At 38.7% G+C, this 26,280-nt stretch overlaps 2 protein-coding genes across 6 annotated transcripts in view; one reads left to right on the top strand and one right to left on the bottom strand.

The window, feature by feature from the left end:
• Positions 1-892: 892 nt before the first annotated feature.
• Positions 893-22,604, top strand: LOC111342867 (uncharacterized). Of its 2 annotated transcripts, XM_022949998.2 has the most exons (24): positions 994-1,199; positions 1,560-1,622; positions 3,663-3,690; positions 4,079-7,826; positions 8,998-9,087; positions 10,329-10,462; positions 11,595-11,649; positions 11,923-12,024; positions 13,409-13,496; positions 13,586-13,636; positions 14,389-14,447; positions 14,838-14,909; positions 15,329-15,397; positions 15,778-15,861; positions 16,088-16,167; positions 16,366-16,396; positions 17,039-17,116; positions 17,683-17,829; positions 18,388-18,487; positions 19,343-19,527; positions 19,770-19,895; positions 20,320-20,379; positions 21,020-21,105; positions 21,248-22,604. In XM_022949998.2, the coding sequence occupies exons 1-24, from the start codon at positions 1,166-1,168 to the stop codon at positions 21,288-21,290; spliced, it is 5,613 nt and encodes a 1,870-aa protein (XP_022805733.2). In that variant the 5' UTR covers positions 994-1,165; the 3' UTR covers positions 21,291-22,604. The 2 variants fall into 2 exon arrangements, with proteins under 2 accessions (XP_088618129.1, XP_022805733.2); XM_088762003.1 differs by lacking the exons at positions 17,683-17,829; positions 18,388-18,487; positions 19,343-19,527; ... (2 more) ...; positions 21,020-21,105; positions 21,248-22,604 and having other exon boundaries at positions 893-1,199; positions 16,366-16,487; positions 16,965-17,106.
• Positions 22,605-23,593: 989 nt separating this feature from the next.
• The window catches only part of LOC111342862 (protein artemis), a 29,065-nt gene continuing 26,378 nt past the window's right edge, over positions 23,594-26,280 (bottom strand). For all 4 annotated transcript variants that reach the window (XM_022949989.2, XM_022949990.2, XM_088762007.1 and 1 more), the window contains one exon: positions 23,594-25,889. In XM_022949989.2, coding sequence (XP_022805724.2) covers positions 25,087-25,889 — 803 coding nt within the window. In that variant the 3' untranslated portion in view covers positions 23,594-25,086. The remainder of the gene's footprint in view (positions 25,890-26,280) is intronic.

Consider the following 26,280-nt stretch of genomic DNA (forward strand, 5'->3'; position numbering starts at 1 on the left):
CGATTGCTGCAGCTATAAAATACATGACATAATAAAAAAAATCATGACAACTGATAAAACAATACAAAAAAAAACAGAACAAAAAAAACAACAATGTCTGTTTAAATATACCTAAGAAGGTGATAGAGAAACGTTTGAGAGCAATGTTTTCAATTACGTCACGCATAACTCGTGGTTTTACACGCTTAAACGTCTGAAGCCCGGCATCGGTTTTCGATCCTATCAGGCTGCGTAACTCGTGGTTTTGCGCGCCCTAACGTCTGAAGGCACTATTTTCCCTTAGGCCCTATGTAGTTAGTGGTTTTGCGCGCTTTGTAGCGCCTAAGTAGCGGCGAGAAGTCGATCGCTTACGCCTCGAAATGCTTAGGACAGGATTTTGAAAGAAACTACTTGATGCTTCGCTGTTCGTTTTTGCCGATGCGCATCTTTATTTGCTCGAGCGCCCAAAAAATCCCCAGCTGCAAAGGCCACTGTGACCCTTGTTACTTTTTTATGCAACAGCATTTGCGTAATACTAACTGATTTCGTCTAATTAACCATGGGATCTCTCACGAGCGGTTGTCTCTTGGTGGTAGGGAACTTAAAAATAACATTAAAAAAACATCCAATGACATTGACCCCTTATCATATCAGATCTGAGCATAAAGCGCTTTTCCGCACTAGCAAAGGTGAAAAAAGGCTTGTTACATAAATATTTCCGTGATTTCGAAGGATTATAACGTACAGGAAGTGACGTTTGAGGAGGTAATTTCCTTCGACTCGTTTCAAACAGAGTTTATTCGTGAAAATAGAAATATTAGACTGGGTGATTTAATGGCTAGTATAAAAAGGAAAAGAAAAGAGATTATACATTTGGTCAGCAATGTAAGGAAAAGATGGAGGGAAAGGTAGAATATTAAAAAAAATTTAAAAAAAAAAAAAAAAAGAGAAGGAAATTAGCAAGTCGATGATATAGTTTCCTGAAGGTTCCCATGAGTTACAAGATATGCCGGTCAGCGGCTTACTATATGCAAATCATGTGATCATGTCAAATTCAGAGGAAGTGAAGTCTGCAGTCGATAGAAATGTTTTTAGCACAATAGATGAGCAATACTACGCGGGAAAGCGCTGATGAAATCGCCACGAATGACAGCTATACACTTGATTGTCTGGCGATACTGCTAGAATGAGCGTCAAGGAGAAAGCTAAGGCGTTCGAAGGTACATTGTGTCAATTTTTTCGGCGCAATATTTTCTTCGATCGGCTCCAAATCTGGGTACAAAAATAGCTTGAATATTTGGGGGTGTTCCTTGATGGGTTTACTTTTCTAGTCTCTCATAACCCTTAGAGTTTATTTGAAAATGTTTAAGTTTATTCAAGATCAGAGTACACTATGGCACAAATATGTTTTTCGAAGACATGTTTAAACGTGCGATAGTACATTGTTTTGAGCATTTCCGCCTGTGAAATCAACATGTCGTCGTGAAGTCAGATAGAGATCGAGTTTCGTTGCAATAAATCTTTTCTTTGGAAGGATGTGAATTCTTATTTATGCCACATGTTGCTCTGTTTTGCATAAGGTCGCTCATCTGTGATAGGAGAAAGCCCGCCACCGATAAAGAAAAGCCGCGAAGAACTAATCGGTAAGGCATGAACTATAAATTAATGATGTACACACTGTTAACGTACACGTTTACAAGTGTCCATTGATAATAAGATCACTGAATTGGTTCCTGATCTTATCCATTTTAGGCTCTTTGGTCTTATTTCAGCCACGATTTCTCGCCCATTTCCTGAATCGGTTTGATCTCCGCACAATTCGGTTACGTCTTCCTTTAAAGGAAAGGGATAAGCGGTCTCGAGGGATAATCTGATTGAAGCAACACAGATTAATTTCAAGCCCGCGATCGCAGATCGATCGAGTATTCGAAATGCTTCACGACAGTTTCATTGACCCTGTTCACAAAATTAACATAATGCACTTTGACAGCTTAACTCTCTTACGAAATTTTGTTTATTTTCATCGTAAAGGTCATGTTTATGTACTCAATAAATTATGACTGAATCCCAACAAGGGTTATTTAGATATATCTACAGAAGTTTTCTGTATAAAGCATCTGCTGTACTAGCAGGTGCAATGTTATCTTCTCGTTGTTGTGGTATTCTGAAGCTTTACAGGAAAAGAGTCTATTTGTCTCAAATCAGTTGAAAATATTGATTAAAAAAAAAAAACACATCACTATGGTATGTTGTACTTGTGCATAATTTTCATTTAAGAAGCCTCAGATCAACGGTTTACTGGCTGGTTTTTATTCCAATGGTTTTAAATCATAAAAATAAAATGACAAAAACAAAAATGAAGACTGTTATTACAGAACTTTTTTTCGGAATAGATGTACACAATTACCCAATGCAATACAACCTTTCCATAGTTGCTCATTTCATGAAAAGGAACAAGGATACTTGAAACTTTTCATTCCTTATTAATTCTTCTTACAATCTGCTATATAATTCTTATGTTGTTAGTTTGGAGAATTTTGTATTGGATCAACTAATAATCCCTTAGTTGGTATTTCTTGTTAGTGTATACTAAAACAGTGGACAGCATTGAAGGCATGCTCTGATTGGCTTGTCAAACTCCGAATATCCTTTGCTAGTTACCTCTGAGCAACTTGGGAAAAAAAGGGCGTCCTGGTTTGCATCTGTGACAAGCGAAGAAATCACTCAAATTAACGATGGTGGTGTATTTTATCTCACTGTTTTAGTATATACTAAAACAATTCACCTCAGTGTTGGTGGTTAGCGGTGGATATTTACCTCGCCGCTTTGCAGCTTGGTAAATATCCACCACTAACCACTGACTCTGAGGTGAATAGTTGTTAATTATTCTCATTACCTGTCCATTTGTATCATTACTCACATTTCTGTGGCTCCAGCCACTTTACCAAACATCTCTAAAATCTCGGGTCCAGTTTTACTGTCCACATCCATTGCCACCTTTTTTCCATTGCCTGAAGTCAATCAGCCATAAATAGATATGTTGGAATAGAAAGTTATTATTTTGCTTCCTCCCACCCACCAATAGTGTACGCTGTGGTGTTTACCATTTGTTAAGTGTTGTCAGTCAGTCAGTCAGTTGATGAATTAGTTATTGAGTTATTATCAAGTTATTATTAGTTATTATCAATTAATTATTAATTAATTGATCAGTTGGTTAGTCAGTCTATATGACAGTCAGTCAGTTAGTCTTTCTGACATTCAATCAGTCGTAGTCAGTTATTTAGTCATTCACTCACTCATTTACTCACTCATTCACTCTATAGATCGCTATGCATTATTTTTTGTCTATTGTTTCTTGTGCAGTAGTGCTAATCGTAGTAAAGTTTTGCGTGCGCTTTCTTTGTGTCATTGTTGCGTAGCATGTATTTAAACCATATTGTTCACTGTAGTTTGTGCAGTTTTTTCCAGTGCAGTTTTGTCAAGTGTAGTTTGTATATTTGTTCTTTTCGCTTTGATATTGTAAGGAAAAAATTAATTCTGTACAGGTCACTCATGGAAATTAAGGGGTTGGCTGAAGACTTTGTCATCTGTATACTCTGGGAGGGATTTTGACATGGATTCTGATGGCCACTAATAAGTGTGAGCCCTAATGTTTTTTTTTGTTTCTTATTATTTTCTCATAGATGGTAGTGGTGATGATAACTTTGAAAGGTGAGTTCAACTTGATTACAACTAGCAAATTTTAACCTTAAAATCAAGGTCTTTCCTTTTTTTATTTTGTTCGGAGGTGGTGGAGTGTTTTTAAATGTGGGGATGGGGGCTTATCTTTCACATGGCCATGCTTAATGCAAAACTGTTACAATTGATATTCTTCTGTTAGGGGTGCAGCAGCCCCCCCCAACCCTCCCCCCCTTCTCTGCCACCTATGTTGTTGTAAGCATTAGTAGGCAGTCCTATCCCTTTTCATTTGCATGGGGCTCAATTCTGTTACTTGGAACCAAACAGTTAGTGGCATTTAGGAAAATTACTATTCTTTTTACAATCTGCACATTATGATGGTGTTTTTTTTTTGATTTGATTCCTTTTCCTTTTTACACAGACTGTCATCATCTGGAACGCCTGAACCACCACCAAGAAAAAACAAAAGGAATGGAAAAATAAAATCATCTGGAGAACACAGTCCAAGAGTAGAGAGAAAAGAAAATATTCCAGTTAGTGGCAAAGATTCCCAGGGGCATCAAAAACCCCCAAGACCTCCTCCACCCCCACGGGGAAGTTCTCTTGGCCGGAAGAGTGAATTGTTGTCAAATTTGCAATCAAAGTTGTCAGTTGAGAAAAAGAAAAAACCTCCTGTTCCTCCAAAACCCAAGAATTATGTTTCTAGGAAGGCTTCTCTGAGGAGGGACATTACTGTCAAAAGTGAGAAGAAAATTGTTAGTCAGCCTATCAAGGATGGATCTGGTTTGGCGTTACCGTCTTCAACAAACAGTGTTTGTGAAACACAGTATTTTGCTCCACTAGAGAAAGACACTTCTAAGGTGGTATCAACTGAAAATCACAAGAAAAATAGATCTTCCCAGTTTTTTGTCTCTTTGGAAGAAAAAACCCCTGGCAAATTCAGTTATGTTGAAAATGGATTTGTGGATAGTAGTGGGGTTCATAAAAATGGAGTAGCTACTGAGCCTCTTGTTATTGAACCTGAAAAAGTCAATTTTGAAAAGAACATGGCAGATCCTCTGGATGGTCTTGAAATACCAGTTGATGATGGTGGTGAGGATTATGACATTCTTTCAATACCACCAGAGGGCAAGAATGTAGATGGAGAATTTTCTGAGCCAATGGATGTCAATGTGGAGGTTTGTGTGGGTGATGCTGTTAATGACAGTGTTTGCGATGAATTTCAACCAGCTGATGGTGTGAAAGAAACGGAAGAAACAGTTCGTGTATTGTACAGTGTTGAGCTTGAGGAAGAATGTTCTGTCACTAGGATAGAAAATGATACAAAGGGCAATGTATATGGAACAGAAACCTTAGAAATACAAGGAGGGATCAGTGCAGAAAGCAATGAAGTTGTAGAAGTTAGTAAAGATGAATCAGTTGCTGGCAACCTTCTTTCAGAAAACATAGTGGGACAGAATTCTTCACAGACCACTAATGAGGTAAAAAAAGACAAAATGGAAGAAGAGTTAAGTGTTATTAAATTTTTAAATGATCAAGAGGAAATGGAGTCTAATTTTGAGGCTGAAGAGCAAGTGGACAGTGTTTTGGAAAATCTAAGTGAAGAAGCAGAAGAAATTATACTTACGGAAGATTCTCCATTTGATGAAGTACAATGTGAAACTGAGTTAGACACTTTACAAACTTGTAGAGATTCAACAGAACTTAACAGACTTGAAAATGTAACTGATGAGAGCTGTGAAGCTGTTATGGAAGGTGTTACAGAGGGACAACAAAATGAATCTTGCAAAAATAGTGAAGTTATCATGGCGGAACCAATAAGGGAAGGAACTTTATTATCAGTTACTGATCGTGTCATTTCCAAGGAAATTTCAGACACAGATGAAGATAAAAATCAATCTAAAGATCCTACTGCAGAAAAATTAGAAGATGATGGGAATGAAGATCACCCAGTTCTTGAACATCAACATCAAAATGAAGAATTCATGGAGAAAAATGAACTTGAGTTTGTTTCTACTAGATCTGGAGAAAAAGAATCCTGCCAAGACATGGCAGAAGAATTGGAGAAAACTGTACAATCTGGGGAACAATTGCTTGAGAATTCAGTTTCTGAACATTTTTGTCAAGAAGAGAGGAAAGATGGCCAGATGGAATTTGTGTGTGTTAGTGGCAACGGAGAGCAACCAAAAGTAGAGGAAGAGGTGTCAAGTTTGGAAAACACAGAGGGTTTGCTATATGAGGTGAATAATGATCAGGATGAAAGCGCTATCACTGCCATTCCTGATTCTAAAGAAGAAGATCTTGACACTGTTTCATCTGAACTTGTTCATGTGGAGCAAACACCCTCACAAGAAAATGTTGAGGCTGTGGTATTTGAGTCGAAGGAAGATCCGAGTGAGAGCATTGTCAATGTGGTCTCTAATTCTAAAGAAGATCCAGATACTGCTTTGTCTGGATTCGTTTATGACGAGCAACCAACTTCACATGTCAATGAAGAAGTTGTGCTTGTTGAGATGGAGAAAGTTGAGAGTGAGTGTTTTGCGACCGCTCTCTCTACTTCTACAGAAGAAGATCTAAATACTGCTTCATCCGAATTTGTTGATGAGGAGTCACCACCTTCACTCGCCAACAAGGAAGTTGTGCTAGGTGAGATGCAGGAGGCCAAGAATGAGTGTATTGTGAATGCCATCTCTATTTCTACAGAGGAAGATCTTGACACTGCTTCATGCAAATTTGCAGATGTGGAGCAACTACCTTCACAGGAAAATGAAGATGATGATGATTCACATCTTGAATCTCCTCAGCCAGTTCCACCAGAGAGGCCAAGTCGCAAGGCTAAGAAACAAAAACATGTATATGAAAATATTGATTTAACTTCAAAACAACTTGAGAAGATTAAAAGTAAGGGGGACTCCTTGAGAAAAACTCAGTCTTTCAGTAAATATGAAACAGTTGTTCTCTCAATGCCACGTCCTGTTCAGCGTGTGTCTGATGATGAGGTTATTTACAGAGTTCCTGGTAAAGTCATTCCAGTGGACAGTTTTTTAACTGATGAAGCTGAGTATAGCGTTCCCCTACCCATTTCATCTCGTGCACGTAGTGTCACAGAGGGAGATGAGTATGCTGTACCCAAGTCAATCATAGTAAAGGCATGTGCAGTAACAGATAGTCATGGTGCTGATGACAGAGAAATATATTCTGTTCCTGGTCAAGTCACACCTGTACCTGTCGTTGAAAAATTCTCAGATTCTTCAAGTAGACAGCTGGTCCAGGCAGTTCCGCAGGAGAATGATGGGGAGTATGCTGTGCCTGTTCAAGATTCTTCAAGACGACAGCTGGTCCAGGCAGTTCCGCAGGAGAATGATGGGGAATATGCAATGCCTGTTCAAGATTCTTCAAGTAGACAGCTGGTCCAGGTAGTTCCGCAGGAGAATGATAGGGAATATGCCGTGCCTGTTCAAGTAAAGCCAAAACCAGTTCCCGTGTCAGCCATTCCACCCCCAAAACCACCTAGAACAAGCTTGTTAAAAGAAGATTTTAATGTCTTTGCAAGTTTGGAGGAGACATCCAAATCTGTAAGCACAAAAACAGAAACAAGACAGTCACCAAAACCAGTCCCTAGGACACGAGAACTAAAGAATTCACCAAGTCCTGTACCAAGGAAGAACTCAAAAACTGGTGCATCATCAGATTCATCGACAACCCACAGTGGTGAAAACTCTCCAAGCCCTGTACCAAGGAAGAGCACAAAGATTGCCATGTCAACAGACTCATCTTCAACCAACAGTGCTGATAACTCACCAACTCCTGTGCCAAGAAAAAGCATGAAAACTGCTTCATCAACAGAGTCTACCTCAACTAAAAGTAGTGAGTTTCCAGTTCCTGTTCCCCGCACTCGCCTAAATGCTCTTCAGCCTGAAGCTTCTGTCTCAACTGAATCTTCATCAGAGCTATCTACATTGTCTTCTTCTGACATTTCCACAGTGGAGACCACAGAGGAGGAACAAACCTTGAAACGCAAACCTCCACCACGCCCACCCCCTCCAAGTGGCTGGATGAGCGTCATAAATGATGAAGGAAATGAAGCCCCACCCCTGACACCGGGGCCATTTGCAAATGAGGCAGATTCAGATACGGATTCTGATGTTGGAGAAGAGGCATCACCAAGGGTAATGATTAATCCTAACACCCTGAAAATGATATTTACTCTCTGTACTTCCCTCTTTACATTTCCATAGATACTGACAAGCTTCCTTTGTTGATGATCATCTCCTTTATTCTCTTAATCTTTAAGAATGAATTATTAATGATTATTTAATTAATTATTAATAAATAATTAATCTTTATGAATGAAGTATTATGGAGAAACTAGATGCTGGTCACTCTCTTTAACCTTTAAACCCCAAAAGAGACTAGCATCTAATTTCTCCTGTAGCTTATTTACCCTAACAAGGCTGTGCACTGAGAAAAATTGAAGGGAGCCCAGTGCTCTGAAACTGAGAAATTCAAGGTGCCCAGCATATGCTTTTTATGAATAACGAGTAATTTTTCACAGGCTGAGTGGAACGAAGTAAGTGAAAAATGTTTTTCTCACACACCACTGGGGCCTGGGTATAGGTCATGTGACCTAAGGGGCAGGCAGCTGTTTTTGTTGCGTCCACCATTGCCGACAGTTAGCTTGACATAGCTACCAGTGGTGTGTGAGAAATATGATTCTTGAGTCACCCAAGAGCAAAAGTAAGGTGCCAGGGGCCACTGGGTACTGTTAGACCACCGCCCTGTCTAAAATTCAAAGCATCATAACTATCTCATCTATTGTATAAACAATCTTTCCATGAATGGGTGTTGGATGTAAGATGATAGACAGCCAACAAGGCCCCTAGGACCAAGTTGGCCATAATCATCTTATATCCAACAGGCACAAGTTGAATAATTGTTTTTTTAGGAATGCCCCAAAATATCTATATCGACTTTCTTTTGTAAGAAGAAATGGAATATTACAATGCAGGGGCTTCATTAATGTTTTCTGCAGGAGGGCAACTCAGGTTTTCACAGGCAGGCAAAACTCTTTGAACTGAACTTCTTTATAAAATAAACTTTCCAGACTGTCAATTCAGGTGGGCAAAACTGTCCTCACAACCAGTAAATTTGCCCGGTGCCTGGCCCTTAATGAAACCCCTGACAATGTACAAAAACGCTTCTGGTTTGACTTGTCTTCATGCACACTTATAGAATAATGGCTCATAGACCATAATGGCTAAGCCAATGAAAACTCTTGTAATTACATTATCCAATGATACAGTTTTTTAATACTGATTGTCAATATGGTTACCTCTGCAGGGTCCACGAAAGCCAAAGACATATCACATTGCACACGAAATTCTCTCGACTGAGCAGACATTTGTGGATGCTTTGAAACTTGTCTTTGAGGTATATGAAAAAAAAGAAAAGGGAAATAGTTTGGATTAATTTCAGAATCTGAGCAACTGCATACCTACCCCCCCTCCCCTTAACCCAAGATTTACCCTCACTTGTTGCTAGTAGATTGTTAATGTGTTAGGGGAGGGGCATATGTGCAGTTGCTCAGATACTGATATTGATCAATTTAATTTAAGTATGGTAACATAATTTTGTTGCAGAAAAGCTGGTACAAGATTTTTTGGGGCTGTATGTGATGTAAACAAGGTGAAATGTAGACCATGCTGGCCAGAGTATTCTCATTACCTGTTTGCTGGATAATGTATGGATATTGTAGGGAGAAGTTACATGTTAATCACTTCAGAGAGTTTAAGTGTCAAACTGTCATTTAATTGCGGGGCTCCCACGTGTGCGCGGCAGAGCCCCATACCCATGGAATATGGTCAACCTCTTTTCGCTTGGTTGTCGCTTGACTGACTGAGCATATGCACGTACGTACGTACGTGCCTTCAGACTGCACGGGTAGGGTAGGGGAGACTATCAAAATGAAGGGAGGGGTGTCTCAGGCAAGTCTTGGCAAATGCACATCTTTTCTGTTATCATTAATATTATGAACTTGGGAGCTCCGCTTTTAGGCTTGGCTAAATCTATACATTATAGTAATTTGATAATATCAAGTAAGTTGAAATTGTAAATTGGCCAGCGCAAAGAGTTAAAAAAGCTGATGTTTCGAGTGTTAGCCCTTCGTCAGAACGAATGATGAAGGGCAAATGCTCGAAATGTCAGCTTTTTAACTCTTTACGGTGGCCAATTTACAATTTCAACTTAGTTGATATTACCAAATTACCTTGTTACCCCCATTGACGCAGCACCACAGTTTCTTTAGAAACTTACCCCCTTTATTCATTTGTCATTTTTTTAAATATACATCTCTATAGCACCATTTCACCAATTCTGTTAAATCCTATGAGTGACCAAGACAGAATCTCTCCTTACAATATCAATATGATATCAAGCAGACAAGTGTCGAGAACATAGAAAAGCATCAGTAAGAGGATGATTAGTTGATCCAATACCGAATTCTCCAAATTAACTTCATGAAAATTGAATGGCAGACAGTAAGGAGAATTTCTATTGAGATCTTGGGAGTGAAATGGTTACTTGTCCTGTGTACTTTATATAAAAATGCAATTTTGATTAGTGCATTTGTTGAATTATTGGAAACTTAATTTTTTTTTTCCATCTTCCTCTAGGAATGCTATGGAACAATTAAGCAAGCCAACGTTGTAGCTGAAAGCACTTTGGGTGACATCTTTTCTGACTTAGAAAATATTTATTTGCTGGATTCTAGATTCCTTCAAGAACTGGAGGAACGGATGATAACATGGTAAATATGAATTTCAAAAGACACAGATGTACCTAATGTTAAAGAAATAATTGTTTTTCATTCAGTTACAAGCATGGGAGAAGAAAAAAGAGCAATTGCACATGAGGAACTGAACCTCAGAAACCTCAGACCCTTTGCACTTTTTTTTTCTCCCACAGTTTTGATTCCTGGCATCAGAAACTCAAGTTTTTCTATCGCTTGGAAGTGCAATTAATATTATTCCTCTTTCAATAACTAAGCTGGCATCATTTTGGGGGAAGGGGGGGAGATGGGAAGGGGGGAGATGGGAATGGGGGGAGATGGGAAGGGGGAGATGGGAAGGGGGAGATGGGAGGGGAAGATGGGAAGGGGGAGATGGGAGGGGGTAAATGGGAATGGGGGAGATGGGAAGGGGGGAGATGGCAAGGGGGAGATGTGAATGAGGGGAGATGGAAAGGGGGGAGGTGGGAAGGGAGAGATGAGAGGGGGGTTGGAGAGGGTGGGCTGTTTCTTTTCAACTTTCTGGTCTCCCCTTGAAGTTAATTTTTCTATGTTGTACAAAAATCATGTTCCACTTGTTATAATTTTTCCTGCCCAACTCTCATCAACCTTGAAATCCCAGTTCTAGTAAACCTCTTTCCCATATCCCTCGCAACCTTCTCTTCCCTGATTGCTACTTTAACTACACCTACTCTCCCCATCTAGCTCATTTTTAACAGGGAGAGGTCATTGTTATTTGCATGGATAGGTAAAGTCTGTTTAAGACCCTAGTGGCCCATTAGGCCGGTGCTTAACTCCGGTTTCTGTAGCATGAAGTGACTAGGAGTATTTCTACTCCCCCCTGGATGGGATGCCAGTCCATCACAGGGTTACCCCCCCAGCATTAAATTGCCGTTACCCATTTATACACCTGGGTGAAGAGAGGCACTGTGAGAGTAAAGTGTCTTGCCTAAGAACACAACACAATGTCCCAGCCGGGGCTCGGACCCAGACCACTCGATCCGGAGTCGAGCGCACCAACCATGAGGCCACCGCGCCTCCACACAATTTGCATGGATAATGTCCACATTATCTCCAACAATGGATTTTAAAGGTGGAATTCCTCCCTGTAGTCTCTCACCAAAAAATTGATTTTGCATCTTGTTTCCTTCAGGGATGAACATGAGAGAATTGGTGACATTGTCAAGAAATACAGCCACTTCTTAAAGGTAACATAATGATTATTGATGTTAATATTATTATCAATAGTTATAAATGCAACATTCATTATGGTGAATCTTAGAATGTCAAGAATGGCTGAAGAATGCATGTCACTTTTGGAGTAAACCTTTCATTTAACTTCATTGCTTAACACTGAAATCCTAATACCTGCTAATTATTGGATGTCAGTTCATTTTGGTTTCTGTTCCATTTTCTTTAAGCAATAAACTTTTCAAAATTTTGATAAAAAGTCTGATGAGCTGATATATCTTAATTTACAGATGTATACTCAATTTGTGAATGGTTATGACAAAGCTATTGGTGTGTTTCAAGACACGATGAAAGAAAATTTAGAGTTTGCAAACTTAGTTTCCCAATTCCAGGTAGGATATGATCTGGAGAATATGTAGAATATTTTTTAAAATTAAAACTCTGCCAGCATTGTTACCAGAATTTTGTGCACCTATGTACAGACTGACAACCATTGTCTCTCTGCTGGATAAATGCTGCTTTTATAACCCAAATAAATGTTTAAGCAACATCACCAAACAAAACTTTGAGTGATTATTTGTTACCAGGAAATAGTAATAAGAGTTTACCAATCAATATTAGTATCTAAGCAGCTGTACAACCACCCCTACCCTCCCCTCCCCTAACCCAGCATTCACCCTGAGTTGTTATCAGTTGACTGTTTTTTAGTTAGGGGAGGGGAGGGGAGGGTGGGTGCACAGTTGCTAGGATGCTGACAGCAATCCAAGATTACAAACAGTGCAGCACAATGCACAGAAAATTTAATCTGGTGATGGACAGAAAAAGTTATTATTAAAAATGCACAGTGTAATTCACCCACTGTTGAAGAATACCTGTCAAAAATGTGAAAGGTTGAAACCTTTTTGGTGTACTATTTTAAGGGTGACTGACTTTTGTTGTTGGTACAGTGTACCTCTACTATTCACTTTGAAGTGGTTGCATTGTGTTTTAGCAGGTGTCGGTTGGCCACCTTAAATGTTTAATGGAACAACCAGTTTTTTGTAGGGTGGAATAAAAAGTAAATCTGACCAAGGGATAAATAATGGTAATTGAACTGAGCGGAGTGCTGAAATCACAAGTATGATTTCAGACCAAAATTGGACGACACGAGCTTCAATTACCACTTTATTACATCCATTTTGAAATCGCCCTGATACAGGACTTGTTCAATTCGAATATTTTACTGCTGCTGTACTGAGCCGGTTTTTTAAATAAAAAGCGGAACCGGAAATGCTTTTACATCTTATTTTGTATGCAAAACAGAAAGACTTTGACGTCATGTGTCAAAAACCCAGTCAAGCATTAAATGATGCGATTTAGAGCAAAAAATGGTGCGATTTGTGAATAAATCGCACCAATTAGAGCCAATCAGATTACGGGGACCACCAGTGATTTCAAAATGGATGTAACAAAGGCTTGAAACGTCAGCTTTAGAAATTCCTTACGATGGCCACTTTTTATTTATCAACCCAGTTGATAAAACCAAACTGTTTTGTAATACCCCCGCTGATGTAGCACTGCAGTTTCTCTAGAAACGTAACCCGTATATTTCTAGTGAAAGTTTTATAACAAGTTCACTTAACAGCAGCGGTGAGTGAAACAGCCGAAGGTTGGCTAGTGCTTAGTACTGACTTTTATACATACATGTATGTACTGTAGAGCAACAAAGTATCAGAGGTGTTAACATAACACATAGATTTTAAGAGTTATTTTTTATTGTAATTTTGTTGTCTACAGGCAAGTGAACGCTGTCATGGAATGGCTTTGTCATCTTACATGCTGAAACCTGTACAGCGCATACCTAGCTACAGACTTCTTCTAATTGGTGAGTTAAGTCTTCTGTTGGCAAGAGTGGTGATCAAGTCTTTCTTTTTTTGTTTTGGAGTGATTTTTTTTGCGATGGTTTTTTCCTAGACTATCTCAAGCACTTACCAAAGGATTCCGATGAATCAAAGGACACAGAAGGTAAATGATGCATACTGTAATTATGTAGATTTTTCTCAATCATACACAACTGTACTGTAATTTTGGCTTTATTACCTGGATTGATTATGATAATTGCCCACCGTAATGAGTTTCAAAGCTGACGTTACGAGCGTTAGCCCTTCGTCATTCGCTCTGACGAAGCGCTAACGCTCGAAACGTCACTGCTTTGAAACTCTTTACGTTGGCCAATTTACATTGTAAACTCAGTTGATAAAACCAAAATTACTTTGTTATACTTCCTCGCTAATGCAGCACCACAGTTTCTTTACAAACTTACCCTCTTTATTCATACGTATTCAGTAAATTCTTATGATATTTGTTTGGAAAATGTTTTATTGAGTCATCTAATAATCCCCTAATAGATATTTTTCTTAATTCTTATCTCTTTTCTTCTCGACATGTATTCGAGAAATTGTGTCTTGGTCTCTTATGCGAGTGGAAGGGTTGAGTCTTGTAAAATCACTGTGGTCAGCGGCACATTTAATAGTTTAAAAGTTGGGTGGAAAAGAGACACGCAGATAACTTTTGATGGAAAATCTACTTCTCCCTCTGTTTTTACAAAGGAACACAAGACAATTTGGAAGGAGAATTTTTCAGTCTGTCAGAAGTCACTGAAAGCATTTTACTATGAACTCCTTGATCGTGTATCGATACACAAAACAAAATCTCTTATGATAAGCACTGTTCGATAGTATTTGATAATAATTTTTTGGCTCTTTTCTTCTTATTAGCTGCCCTGAAGATTGTGTCAGAGGTTGCGATGCACATCAACGAGTCAATGAAGAAAATGGTGCGCTGGGAAAATTTTACAATCATCAATATTAAAAACTTCCCCTTTCCCCACATATAAATTGCATTAGAGATACCTGGACTTCTTTCGTCTGCCACAAAAAAAGCGCTGAGTGTGTCACTGATTTTTTTCACCACATATCGACGTCTTTGTGACTTTTTGCTGAAGAGACCCACAACAACATGGAATCTATTTGTCTTGCATGATAAAAAAAGATCAAAGTACTTATAGTGGTGAGGTCGTCCATGCACCTTTCTTCCATAAGATTATATGTAAGAACCATTCAAAATGCGTACGTAATTTAGCTTCTCACATTAATATTTATTTTTTATTTGTAAAAGATGCAATTTAGAGTACAAAATAAAGACTGTTGTTGTTATTGTCCAACAGGAGAGCTTTGAGCAGATGCTTAAGGTTCAAAGGAGTCTTGTGGGACATCCAGAGATTGTCAAAGCTGGACGGGTATGTACCAAATTTGTTATTTGCTTAGGTACTTTCAATGCGAGCTTAATCATGTCAGAAGGCTGAGCAAGGAATTTTTCATCGGAGGGTCCAAACTTTGATTCAGAAAACACAGAATTTTATTGTGCTGCTAATTGCTTCTCAACCAACCCATGCTCTCGTCACATCCCCTCGTCCCTTCCCCCCCCCCCCCTTCATTTGTGGTTGAACGTCTTGTGATTATCCGAAAAAATCAGTCAGTTAAGAAGTCACAGATCATCTTTTTTTGAAAGATGTGCAGGTTTGATGTGGAAATGTGAAGGGGGGGGGTCTGTTCCCCCTCCCCTCCCCTGAATCTGTTGCAGATGTTATCTAAGACCATGGCTCGTCGTTTTGAATATTCTTAACACACTTTTTTATTTTATGCTTATTTTTTACAGGACTTTATCAAAGAAGGAACTCTGATGAAGTTGTGTCGCAAAGACATGCAAGAGAGAATGTTTTTCCTGGTTCGTAAATAACTGTTGTGAACCTTTAACTCCCGAGATCTGATTGATAAATTCTCCCCTCTAGCTGCTACACATTTCCTTATCATTGAGTTACGAGAATTTGGTGTTAGATCAAGATAACATCTTTTACCAGATAAATTTGAGTGTTCTCACTAACTGTTTGCTGGATAAGGGAATAGTTACATATTAATCACTTTTGGCAGATTAAAGATTAATTTTTGAAAAATAACGGTTTTTTTTTTCCATTTTTGGATTTATAAGATGAATCAGTGATTCAAGTTTTAACCTTGGTGCGTTATTGGAGTATAATCTTGGACTGAATCGTGTTTCTCAGTAGAGGTGGTAATTAAACATAATATTTATATTATTTATTTTTTCAGCTGACAGATGTGTTGTTGTACACTACCCCTGTGGGTGGCAATCAGTACAAGCTCAATAAAACGCTCCCACTCTTGGGAATGCAGGTGAGTGTGGGACTGGTACCGACTGCACAGGGTGTAGCCATGATTATCCAATAGGAGCATGCTTTCCAATGGCGTCTTGTTGCCTGCAGTGCAGATTTTTGTCTTTTGAGGGCGAGTAAAAGTGTTACAAGCTTGTGATCTTTTATCCGGCCGGTCATGTTTGAACTTGATTTAGAATAAGAGTAGTGCTATCTTACAGAAAAATGTTCATTGTTTCATTTTTTAGGTGACTGTTCCAGATTCTCCAGATTTTGTTAATGAATTTAGTATCATTAGCACGACAAGGTCATTTACCCTCACGGCAAGGTCAGTTCTGCACTTTGTTAACCATTTACACCCCAATATCAGTTTGCATATTCTCCAGACTGTTCTTTACACATTTCCTAAGGCGCTGACAAGGAGAATTTGTTCATCAATCAAGAGCTTCTCTAGTTGGTGTAAACGAGTTCGAACTCACAAGTGCAGAACTGCATGATTAATACATTATACTTTTTCTTGTAACAGCACTCCAGAAGAAAGAGATCAATGGGTCGAGGTAAATGCTATTGTCACAAGTCACAAATCACAAATTACAAATTATGAATAAAAAATATCTCCACTTTGTTCCTCGGAGCTCTTCTTAGCAATACATAATATACAGATACAATGAAATATATGAAGTTCATATATTGAACTGCGGTATTAGATACGTATGATGCACGATCCTCGCAGTAGATAGCGCTATTTAAGCAATAGCGAAAATCAGTATCGCAGAGGTCAGTGGTTCGAGTCCCGTACAGGCCTGATTTTTTTCAGGTCTGATTTTCGCTATTGCTTAAATAGCGCTATCTACTGCGAGGATCGTGCATCATGCGTATCTAATACCGCAGTTCAATATATGAACTTCATATATTTCATTGTATCTGATTTATCACTTTCACGGGTTTATTACGAATCAACTTAACGGCCTGCTCCCAGTTGGCTTGTTAGCTCAATTGGTAGAGCGCTGCACTAGTATCGCAGCGGTCAGTGGTTCGAGTCCCGTACAGGCCTGATTTTTTTCAGGTCTGATTTTCGCTATTGCTTAAATAGCGCTATCTACTGCGAGGATCGTGCATCATACGTACATAATATACACATCAACAAGTTAAAATATATTTGAGTTAATCATTAATCAACTTTGTTACTTCATTTTCAGACTTTGAATAACGCCATAGACGTCGTCACCAAAAGGAAAATCACATTTTTTAACAAAACAAGAGATGCAGCAGGACTGGTAAAAAGAAATTGTTCCTTTACCGTTGCTTTATTAAAAATTTATTCGGAATTCTGCACTTTGTGTCGTTATAAATTGGCAAAGAGAATTTGTTATTAAATGAAGAAATGTCCCCACCCTACCCCCCTGCTTTTACTCCGTCTATTCACACCTCCCCCCTCCTTTTAGTCCATATATTCATATCTTCTGTTTTCTGGACTGAAGTTGTCAAAGGTAACAAGAAAAGAAGTTGCTCTAAATGATTTCGTAAGATTTTGTGACTCCTTTGTTTTTGTCAGGGTAAAACTCTAATTTGCGTGTCCATCCCTTGATTGAATTTCGCGACTTTCGAATGTCTCCTAGTTGAGGCTGTCCCATCCCTCCCCGCGCTTTATTTTACCTTGAATAGTCCAAATTTGGGCTTGCGTCTGTCAAACCCCTCAGTATCTCAGCCGTTTTCTTTGGTCTCAGATTTTCTTGACGAGGGATCTTTTTTCGCACTTTCCACTTACATTTGCGAGGCCTTTTAATCTCCTCCTAGCAATTTATATAATCTGACCTTGTTTAATTTCCTCGTTCTTGTGAAGGGAGCGCAGGAGAGAGACGAAGAAATTATGAAACTTGGCGAGAAAGCTCCTGTGTGGATTCCGGATCATCGTGTCACAATGTGCATGAGCTGTACGTCTCCGTTTACCCTCACAAACAGGAGGCATCACTGCAGAGCTTGTGGAAACGTAAGTACAGCATGCTGAAAGTTCACTTTTAGATCATTCAATCTTGACCACGTAATTCCATGGGATTCATTTTGTCAATGTCTTCCGTACCCTCATCCCTACACGTAAGAACTTGCGCGGTAACGTCGCAGTTAGTTGGGTTGTAAAGAGCAGGTTAGGCTCTAAGACGGCACCTCATGTTTTGTGCATGTTGAGTTTGTTTTTAGATTTAATTCTGTATCCCTTTACACACCAACATCAGTATGCATTTTCTCCATACTGTCCTGAGGTGCTGACGAAGTGAATTTACTAAGAGCTTTTTCGTTGGCGACATTTCCTCTCTCTTGACCTTGATGTACAATTCAGTGGTGATATTGTTACGAGAAATTAGATACTAGTCACCTTGAGGGATCTAAGGGTGAAAATGTTTTTTTTTTGCCGAGTTAGAAATACACATGAGCAGTAAAGAGAAAACCGAAAAGGAGGAAAAACTAGTCGAAGATGGGGAAGATTAACTCGGGTTTTTGACGTCGCGATGAAATTTAGGACTGAGGAGAGTTCGTCTGTTAATTGTTTCAGGTCATTTGTGGGGCATGCTCTGAAAGCACCGCTCCGCTGGCCTACTTGGAGTACAACCAGGCTAGAGTTTGCGACAAGTGCTATGACTTGCTTTTAAAAGGTAGACACATGGAATTTTTTGAAGTAGAATTCTTCACCGAGACAGAAGCCATTTTATTTCCCGTACTGAACACCCCTTCTTAAAAGCTAATGTTTTCAAAATGGCTGCGATACTGATGTAGAGATCCGTAAACTTTTACGATGTAATGACGAGGAAAAATTGAGAGCTCGCGAGGGTTTCAGTATTGAGCAATTTTCATTTGAGTGTAGAAAGTAGTCCGAGATTGCACTGCTTTTGCTTTACTTCGCTCTGTGATTCGTCCAAAAAATGTGGCGCTATCCTCTGAACCAATCAAAAGCAAAACTAAAACCAATCGCTGTTTGTTTGCCTGCGTTTTCTCGCGCCTTTGGTTGTTTTTACTTTGAGCTCTCATTGGCTTTTCAGGGTATTTTCCTCTCTTCTGGTTGGATGTTGTAATCATTTTGGTTTTGGTTTTAAGATAATCAATCAAAAAGTGCTCTAATTGCTTTTATTAAAAACTAGATCATTGGATAATGCAATTCAAGACTTTTTATTGGCTTAGCCATTATGGTATATCAGCCAATATACCATAATGTACAAATATGGCAAGCGAATGTGTCAGATTAAAATTAAAAGGGAGCTAAAAATTGAATAAAATTTAATTTAATTTAACGTTTTTAATAAAACAATTATTCCACTCGCGCTTGTTGGATATGAGATGATTATAGCCAACTCGGCGCTACGCGCCTCGTTGGCTATCTATCATCTCATATCCAACGCGCGCTCGTGGAATAATTGTTAAATAACACGCGTTGTAGTGAAATCCAGGGCAAAAAACACGCCATAACGTTTTCTCAGTTCAGGACAGCGTACGATGCCAATTTTCCATTGCAGATTTCCACACTGTTGAAATGAAATCAGAAGAGGAGGAAACTGCTACGCTTCCTCCGTTACTTCAAGAGGCAGAGAACGCAGAGAAGCTGCTACGAAAACCGACCAAGTTTGAAATGATGCGACGATTTAAGAGTAGAAAAACGAAGAGAAAATCAACAATAATGCATCCGTCGCACTTAACAGAGGTTGGTGATTGTCTGAAGTACTCTAGGACAGTATTGGTGCTGTTTATACGTCGTTCTCTAATCGTTTTCTAATCCAATCAGATGTAATACCAGAATCGCGCGCGACTCGATCACTCTCGTTTTCCCGCGCTTGTTGCAAGATCTTGGTAACATGCCAGCCCGTGTTGAGCGACTTCATTCGAAAAGGCATTGAGATCGAGTGAATGTTAATTGGTTAGTTGAAATAATTTTTCCCTTAACAGGTCGTCGCTAATCAGGAAGGAAGTCAGATGAGTGGTTATTTAAAGTATAAGAAGGGAAGATATGGATGGAAGAAGTCGTGGTTTGTGTTGAAGGACAACGTTTTGTATTCGTACAAAGCCAGCTCAGTAAGTTGATGATGGTTATTCTGTTTCAAAACCGCAGAAAGTTACCGTTCTTTTGCATCAATAAAACAATGAAATATCATTTTCTGTTTGAATCATGAGCGAAAACGAGCAAATGAAAAACAAGTAAGCAAAGGAAAAAAAGTTAAAGAAAAAAAGTGTTCACCTCCAAAGTGGAAAAAAGGCGGGAAACAAGAAGCTGATTGGTAGCGCGGGAAATCGGTAGCCCGCGTCAAACTCGGGGACATTTTGGCGGGAAACAGGAGATTGAGGAAACGTGAGAAAAAACTCAAAACTAAAACACAGATAGGATAAAGAGTGGAAAAAACAAATCGTTTGGTTCGTATAAGGCTCTTGATAAACTTGTTTGTATGTTTACATTGTATAACTACTGAATTTAGTTTTTCTGATTAACTTGTGATTGTAGGATGTTGTGGCGCTGGAAACTTTACCAGTCTTGAGTTATAAAATTGAGGATCTTGGCAAGGTGCGTTTACTCATTTGTATTAAGTGTTTTCGCGTCTTTATAAAAATCTGACTGAGCCAGATATTGTATTTGAAGGTTATAAGATAATTTTGAATAATAAAGATATTAACATTGGATAGAGTTTAAACAAACGGAAAGTAAAATGAATTTCAAAGAGAAGATGAATGGTCAACTCGAGTGAGTGAAGTAGTATACCAAAGCTGCGATTGACCCTCAGTCAAGCCAATCGAGGGAAAATTCAACGCAGGGTTTAAAGAGATACGCCTTTATAGCAATTTTCAATAGCCTCGAGTATCGACGTTATCCGGGATCCATTGATTTTGCTTAGCTTTGTCCCATGATTGGACCAAATAACCAGCGCCACACTCTCAACCAATCAGATGCGAAACATCAATCACGACCGACGACTTGTTTGCCCGCGTTTTGCCGCGCTTTGGGCGGTTGGGTCGCCTTTCGTTGAGTTCTCATTGGCTCTTCAGGGTATTTTCCTTTCCTCTGCAAGACCGTTGTTTTTGGTTTTAGGACACTCATTGGAAAAGCGCTCTAACTTTACCTGGCCTCTAGTGGACGAGCTTCTGTGAATCAATTTCGATGTAACTATCCATTTTTTCATATTTTTTTCATTTTCTTTGGTTTTCAGGAAGGAAATGATTTTGTATTTCAACTTAAGCACCATGGTATTTCACCGTTGGTTTTCAAGGCAGACAACGAAACATCTGGGACAAGGTAAATGAAGAGCCTACTATTTTGGAATCGAAATAATTCATTGCTCAGTTTCTTTCATCACTCCAAAACTTTTGCGACACAAAAGTTATTTCTATGTTTTTGTGCTATTTTGCAATAATTCCTGTTTTGTTTGATATTATAGGTGGATACGAGAACTAGAGAAAGCGACCACGATGCAATCATGAAATAATTGTTGTCAAGCACCGAGGTAACGCCGTCTAGATCGGTAGCTCCAAGTCACGCTCGCAAGTCGCGCAATGATGTTGGGCGTAATGTCAACGTCCTTATACGAAATGTGGAGATATGTTTAGAACATTTTATTCAATGGAAATACGTTATGCCAAGGAAATTTGAAAATGTCAAATGCTCTAGAATTATTTTGCAACTAAGAAAAAAGATATTTTACCATTGTATATTTAATATAATTTTTAGTATTATATACAGTGGAATCCCGATTTCTCGAACCTCCAGGGGAAACGCAAATTGGTTCGAGAAATCGGGGGTGAAATTACAAGTGAAGCAAATCCAAGGGAAACAAGGTTTGGTTCGAGATATCGGGAGGTTGAGAAACCGAGGGTTCGAGAAATCGGGATTCCACTGTATTGAGAAAGACTTGAAAAAGTATAGTCGTAGTAGAGCAAGTCAGTCGCTGTGGAATTAATTAAACTCGATTCAACATTTACGTCATGCGCAGTAAGAGCACAGTGAGCATAACAACTCTTGCGCTAAATGAGTGTGGATGCACTCCGTCGATCGTCGACGAGACTATTGGCTAGAATATCTTGTTGGGCTACCTGAAAAATGTTGGATAAAAAGTCAAAAGCTTCCAGCCTATGAAAGTTGAAAATGGTCTAAAGTTGGAGAGGTGGAAATGTTTCTCAAGCTTTGCTCATTAATTTCTCGTTTGATCGTCTTCGCCTTCGATTCACGAAACTTTACGAACTCTTTATCAGTTCTTTAAGAGCTTTCCTGTTCATTCACGATTACCAGATTTTGACGAATTTTTCGCGAAGATTTTACCAATTCGTGCAAAGTTTTACGAGTTCGTGTTCATCGCCTTTCGACCATAAACTCGAAGCCCTCGACAATCAAACCACGGCAAGAATTACCGATTAAATATTCAATTAGTATTATGTCGATAAATAATCTTCAATATGTGGAATTCTGATTATGCTGAGAAATCAATATTGTCCTTCGTTGATTTATGTGAATATTCTATCACCTGCAAAAAGTGTATTATGTTTTTAGATATTGATTTGAGGATTGTTATCATGAAATCAGAGAATATAAATGGATTAATGTACATCGGGGGAAGAGAAGGGCTCTTAATTGCTAAAAGGAGAGGTTTAATTTTTTCTGTACCGTAGATCCTCCCGTCTTTTTTTCTCCCAGATGATGCTGGATGTTTATAATATCAACCTACTATATAGACATATTTTTTGTTAATGAGGTTATCAATAAAGCTTTTTTTTACCTAATAAATGTTTACCTCATAGAAATGCAAGTGGAATTGGATTCTTTTGTCTGCTAGAAGATTTAGAGCTGTGAAGTTTTTTTCATTCTTGGTATTTTTAAGTAGCGCAATGTCGGGTTGCTTAAGGGGGAGTGCCTTTCTAATCTTGAGTACAAGGAAATTTCCGGTAGAAAGTAGAGCAGGGGGGTAGCAGAGGGACCTTTTAATTTCCAGGTCCTGGTATAGCATACCCAAGGGATCCCACCTCTTTCTAACTAGTTTACCCTTCTTCTCTTATGTTTGCATTTTTAAGTTTCTCGGTTTGCCCCCCCCCCCCCACCCCCACTGCCCCATCTTTGTCTCCCTGCAAAACAAAGGTTGTAGAAAGTGAAAAAAAAAAACAAAGAAAAAAAACAAACAAACAAACAAAACAAACAAAATAAACAAGGTGGCGAATGGGTACTCGTGGCTACAATTCTCTCCCTCTAATGTACTGATATATTCCGGAGAGATTTAAGTTGAGATTTTGATTTTTGCAACGAAAACATATTTGAATGAACGGAAAATTGTTTTCTTGTGTCATCTAGTATCTTTCTAATGAACGTGAGGAGGAAAGTACTCGAAAAGAATGTATTTTGAAAACGCAGATTGGAAACACTTAGGAAATTTAGCTCCGGACACTTCCAGGAAACGTAACTTGTGACGCAAACGGAGACGTTACCTTTGGAGACACGTGAAGAGTCATTTTCTTTGGAACTTGTCAACTGTAACAACCTTCTGTCACCTTATCTACATAGTTTTCGATGTTTAATGATCGAAAGTGGAGACATGAGCAGAAAAAGGTTTTGTTGTTCTTGGGAAAAAATAAATAGAAGTCAGCCACTTTCCCGACTTTCCACGAATCTTGTTTACAGTTTATCGCGTGACGGTTTCACAGAATGTACTTCGGCGCTATTAGGGAACGCATCTTAAATAACACATGTTGAACTTTCTTACAAATAATAACGAAAACGACAAAAATGATGATACTATTGATAGATAAATATTCAATATGTAATGTATTAGAAACAATCTACATACATTTTCATAAATATGGAATGACAGCAAATCTGTGCAACGTCGTCATAATAAGCTAAAATAAAGTGTATTGGTATAAATTAAATAATCAAACCTTACGGGTGCAAATAAGTTTTCCCGAACATACACTATTTTCAATAACATTAAAATATTACATAAATTGAATTATGAAATACTTGTCTTGCACTGAACACGTTTACATAGGGCCTATTTGTGAATTGAGGAATGGACCACTATAGACCACTTTCATAAATGGATTCCAGATTAATATTCTTTTGTTTAAATTTAAATTAGCCTTTCTGGCCTCGTTCTCCAGTACAAAATTCAAAAGAATACATTATCTCAAGCGAGGCCAGAAAGGCTAATTTAAATTTAAACAAAAGAAAATTAATCCGGCAGCCATTTATGAAAGTGGTCAATAGCACTCAGTATCTGAGCAACTGCGCACTTACCCCTCCCCTGACCTCACATTAACCCCAATTTGTTTGTTGGGTTAGGGAGGGGTGGGTAAGTAGTTGCTCAGATACTAAGATTGATCTGCAAAGTGTAGAGAGTATCTCCGAAACCAATTCAATTGATACCTGAGTAGGCATTATAACTCCTACTTGGATAAAATATTTGTAAAAATCTAATAGTCATTTTCATCAAGATGATTAATTTGGCAAAGCCAAGTGCTATGATAATATAATAACATCTCTATGATTTCATAAATATCTCAAAACTTATATTACATTGATATAAATTAAAACGATGTTAAAATGAAGTATTGATAAATTCCTAATAAATATCATATTAAACAATCTCCTTTGACAACAGCTGTGGCATTATTTGTGCAACGCACAAAATGGAAAAATAATGTGTTGCGTGGCTACCCTAAGGACGGATAATGAAAAATCACCTATTCGTTTATGCTGTCAAGCAACTCGATGGGGAAGGAAGAAAAATGGGTGACTAACCCAGGCTAATAAGAAAGCTTATCGCGGTAGTTTTTTAATCCTTATTGTCGTTATTACAGAATTGGTAATAGTTCCGTTTTGCTCTCACGAACAATGGATAAGTGTCGCTTGTCTATAACAAAAAAATGGCAACGAGAAATATCTTTGCAATATTGATGCAATTTCTTCTACACAAATTCCATTTAAACTTCCATTAACTCAGAATGTGGCTTCATTTGTACGTAGACAAGCAGGCTTTCCACATTTTGGTTGGTTTTCTTAAATGAACCGTCTGCACACAACTTAATTTTCTGGTTTAGCTTGAAAAACTTAACTTCAAAAGGTTAAGTTTGCCCTGAAATACTGCAGAAAAGCACATGAATAGCAGACACTTACCCACCCTCCGACGGGTAAAAATCAAGCTACGCCCGTCGCAACAGCTACCGAAGCTTGAGAAAAAAGAAAATTAAACAAAGAAAAAGAAATAGTCGTTGATGAGGTTTAAGTACTTCCGTCTCAAAATTTGAGCATATTTGTAATCGATATTGATTCATCACTTCTTAGCAGTTTATGAATTGCAGACAGCTTGTCAGGGAGTGGTTTTACATGCCCCGGGGAGGGTGGAACATCAAAGTCTGCTTTCAATCTTGGCTCCCCACCCATTGAACCCTGACTATATTTTTGATTCGACTCTGAAAACTCTTCATCCGAGACTGAAATACTCGATATTGTCCTCATGTCGGCAATAGGCTTGTGGTCAATTGTATGAGAAGCAATACCACCACGAAAGTTTTGACTATGACAGGTTTGTTCCAAAAGAACTGTATTGCTCAAAACTTCAGATACTCGACAATCTGTTCGGTTTTCATCCCCAGCTTCCTTTTCAGTTTCTGAAGGACACCATGAATTCTCGCAAAATTTCGTAGTTCTCCCTTGGTTATCTTCAAATTTTGGAAGAATCATGTGATTTCCTTCTGTTATGGACTCGTGTTCGTTAGTGTGGGTGTGCTGTGACACACTTATCTTAACCTCGTTAGAGGATTTTCCTTGGGTGTGCTGTGAAACAGAGGTGTCGACTTTACCAGAAGAGCTCTCGCTAGAATGCTGTGGTACAGCTGTGTTTACCACACCAAAGGGGCTCCCTTGAGTTTCCTGTGATACGCTTGTGGAAACCTTTCCAGAATAGCTTCCTTGGGGATCCTGTGACACAGAAATCTTCTCCTCCAAAGCTATACCTGGACGTCTACATCTACGTCGTTTTGGAGGTGGTGTGAGGGCCTCGTCATCGATCAGTCCCAGCTCCTTGCATTGGGCAAGAACTAGTAAATATATAGAGAAACAAACTTTATGTATCCTGTCTGTTACATGTAAAACATTGTTGCTGCGCTCGCTGCGCAGCAATCAGGATTTGAAAAGTGTAGAGGGGATGCGAATTCTCGAATTCATCACTTTTTTACCAGAATGCATTGCAGCTTTTAACCAGTGTACTGCGCCACGGTTGTTGTATTTAGTGTATTGTCTTACATAGCGTTACAACTGTAAGAACATTTCCTATATATATACTCAATCGTCTTGTAAATCTGTTTACCTACGTAAAGGCAAATTAACAAATCGCGAGTATTGTATGGCAAATCTAGTATCTTGATCGCTGAATGAAGGACAGTTAAATTAGAGCAATGAAAGGAGTCACGTGATCATTGAGTAACTCTA

The sequence above is a fragment of the Stylophora pistillata genome, chromosome 5, assembly GCF_964205215.1.
Source record: "Stylophora pistillata chromosome 5, jaStyPist1.2, whole genome shotgun sequence".
NCBI lineage: Eukaryota > Metazoa > Cnidaria > Anthozoa > Scleractinia > Pocilloporidae > Stylophora > Stylophora pistillata.

What these genes read in the sequence shown, in the direction of transcription:
- LOC111342867 (XM_022949998.2), top strand. Translation starts at nt 1,166, where the DNA reads ATGAGCGTCAAGGAGAAAGCTAAGGCGTTCGAAG. An exon ending in TGAATCAAAGGACACAGAAG is followed by an intron (nt 13,637 to 14,388) that starts GTAAATGATGCA and finishes TCTTCTTATTAG; the next exon opens with CTGCCCTGAAGATTGTGTCA. An exon ending in ATCCGTCGCACTTAACAGAG is followed by an intron (nt 19,528 to 19,769) that starts GTTGGTGATTGT and finishes TTCCCTTAACAG; the next exon opens with GTCGTCGCTAATCAGGAAGG.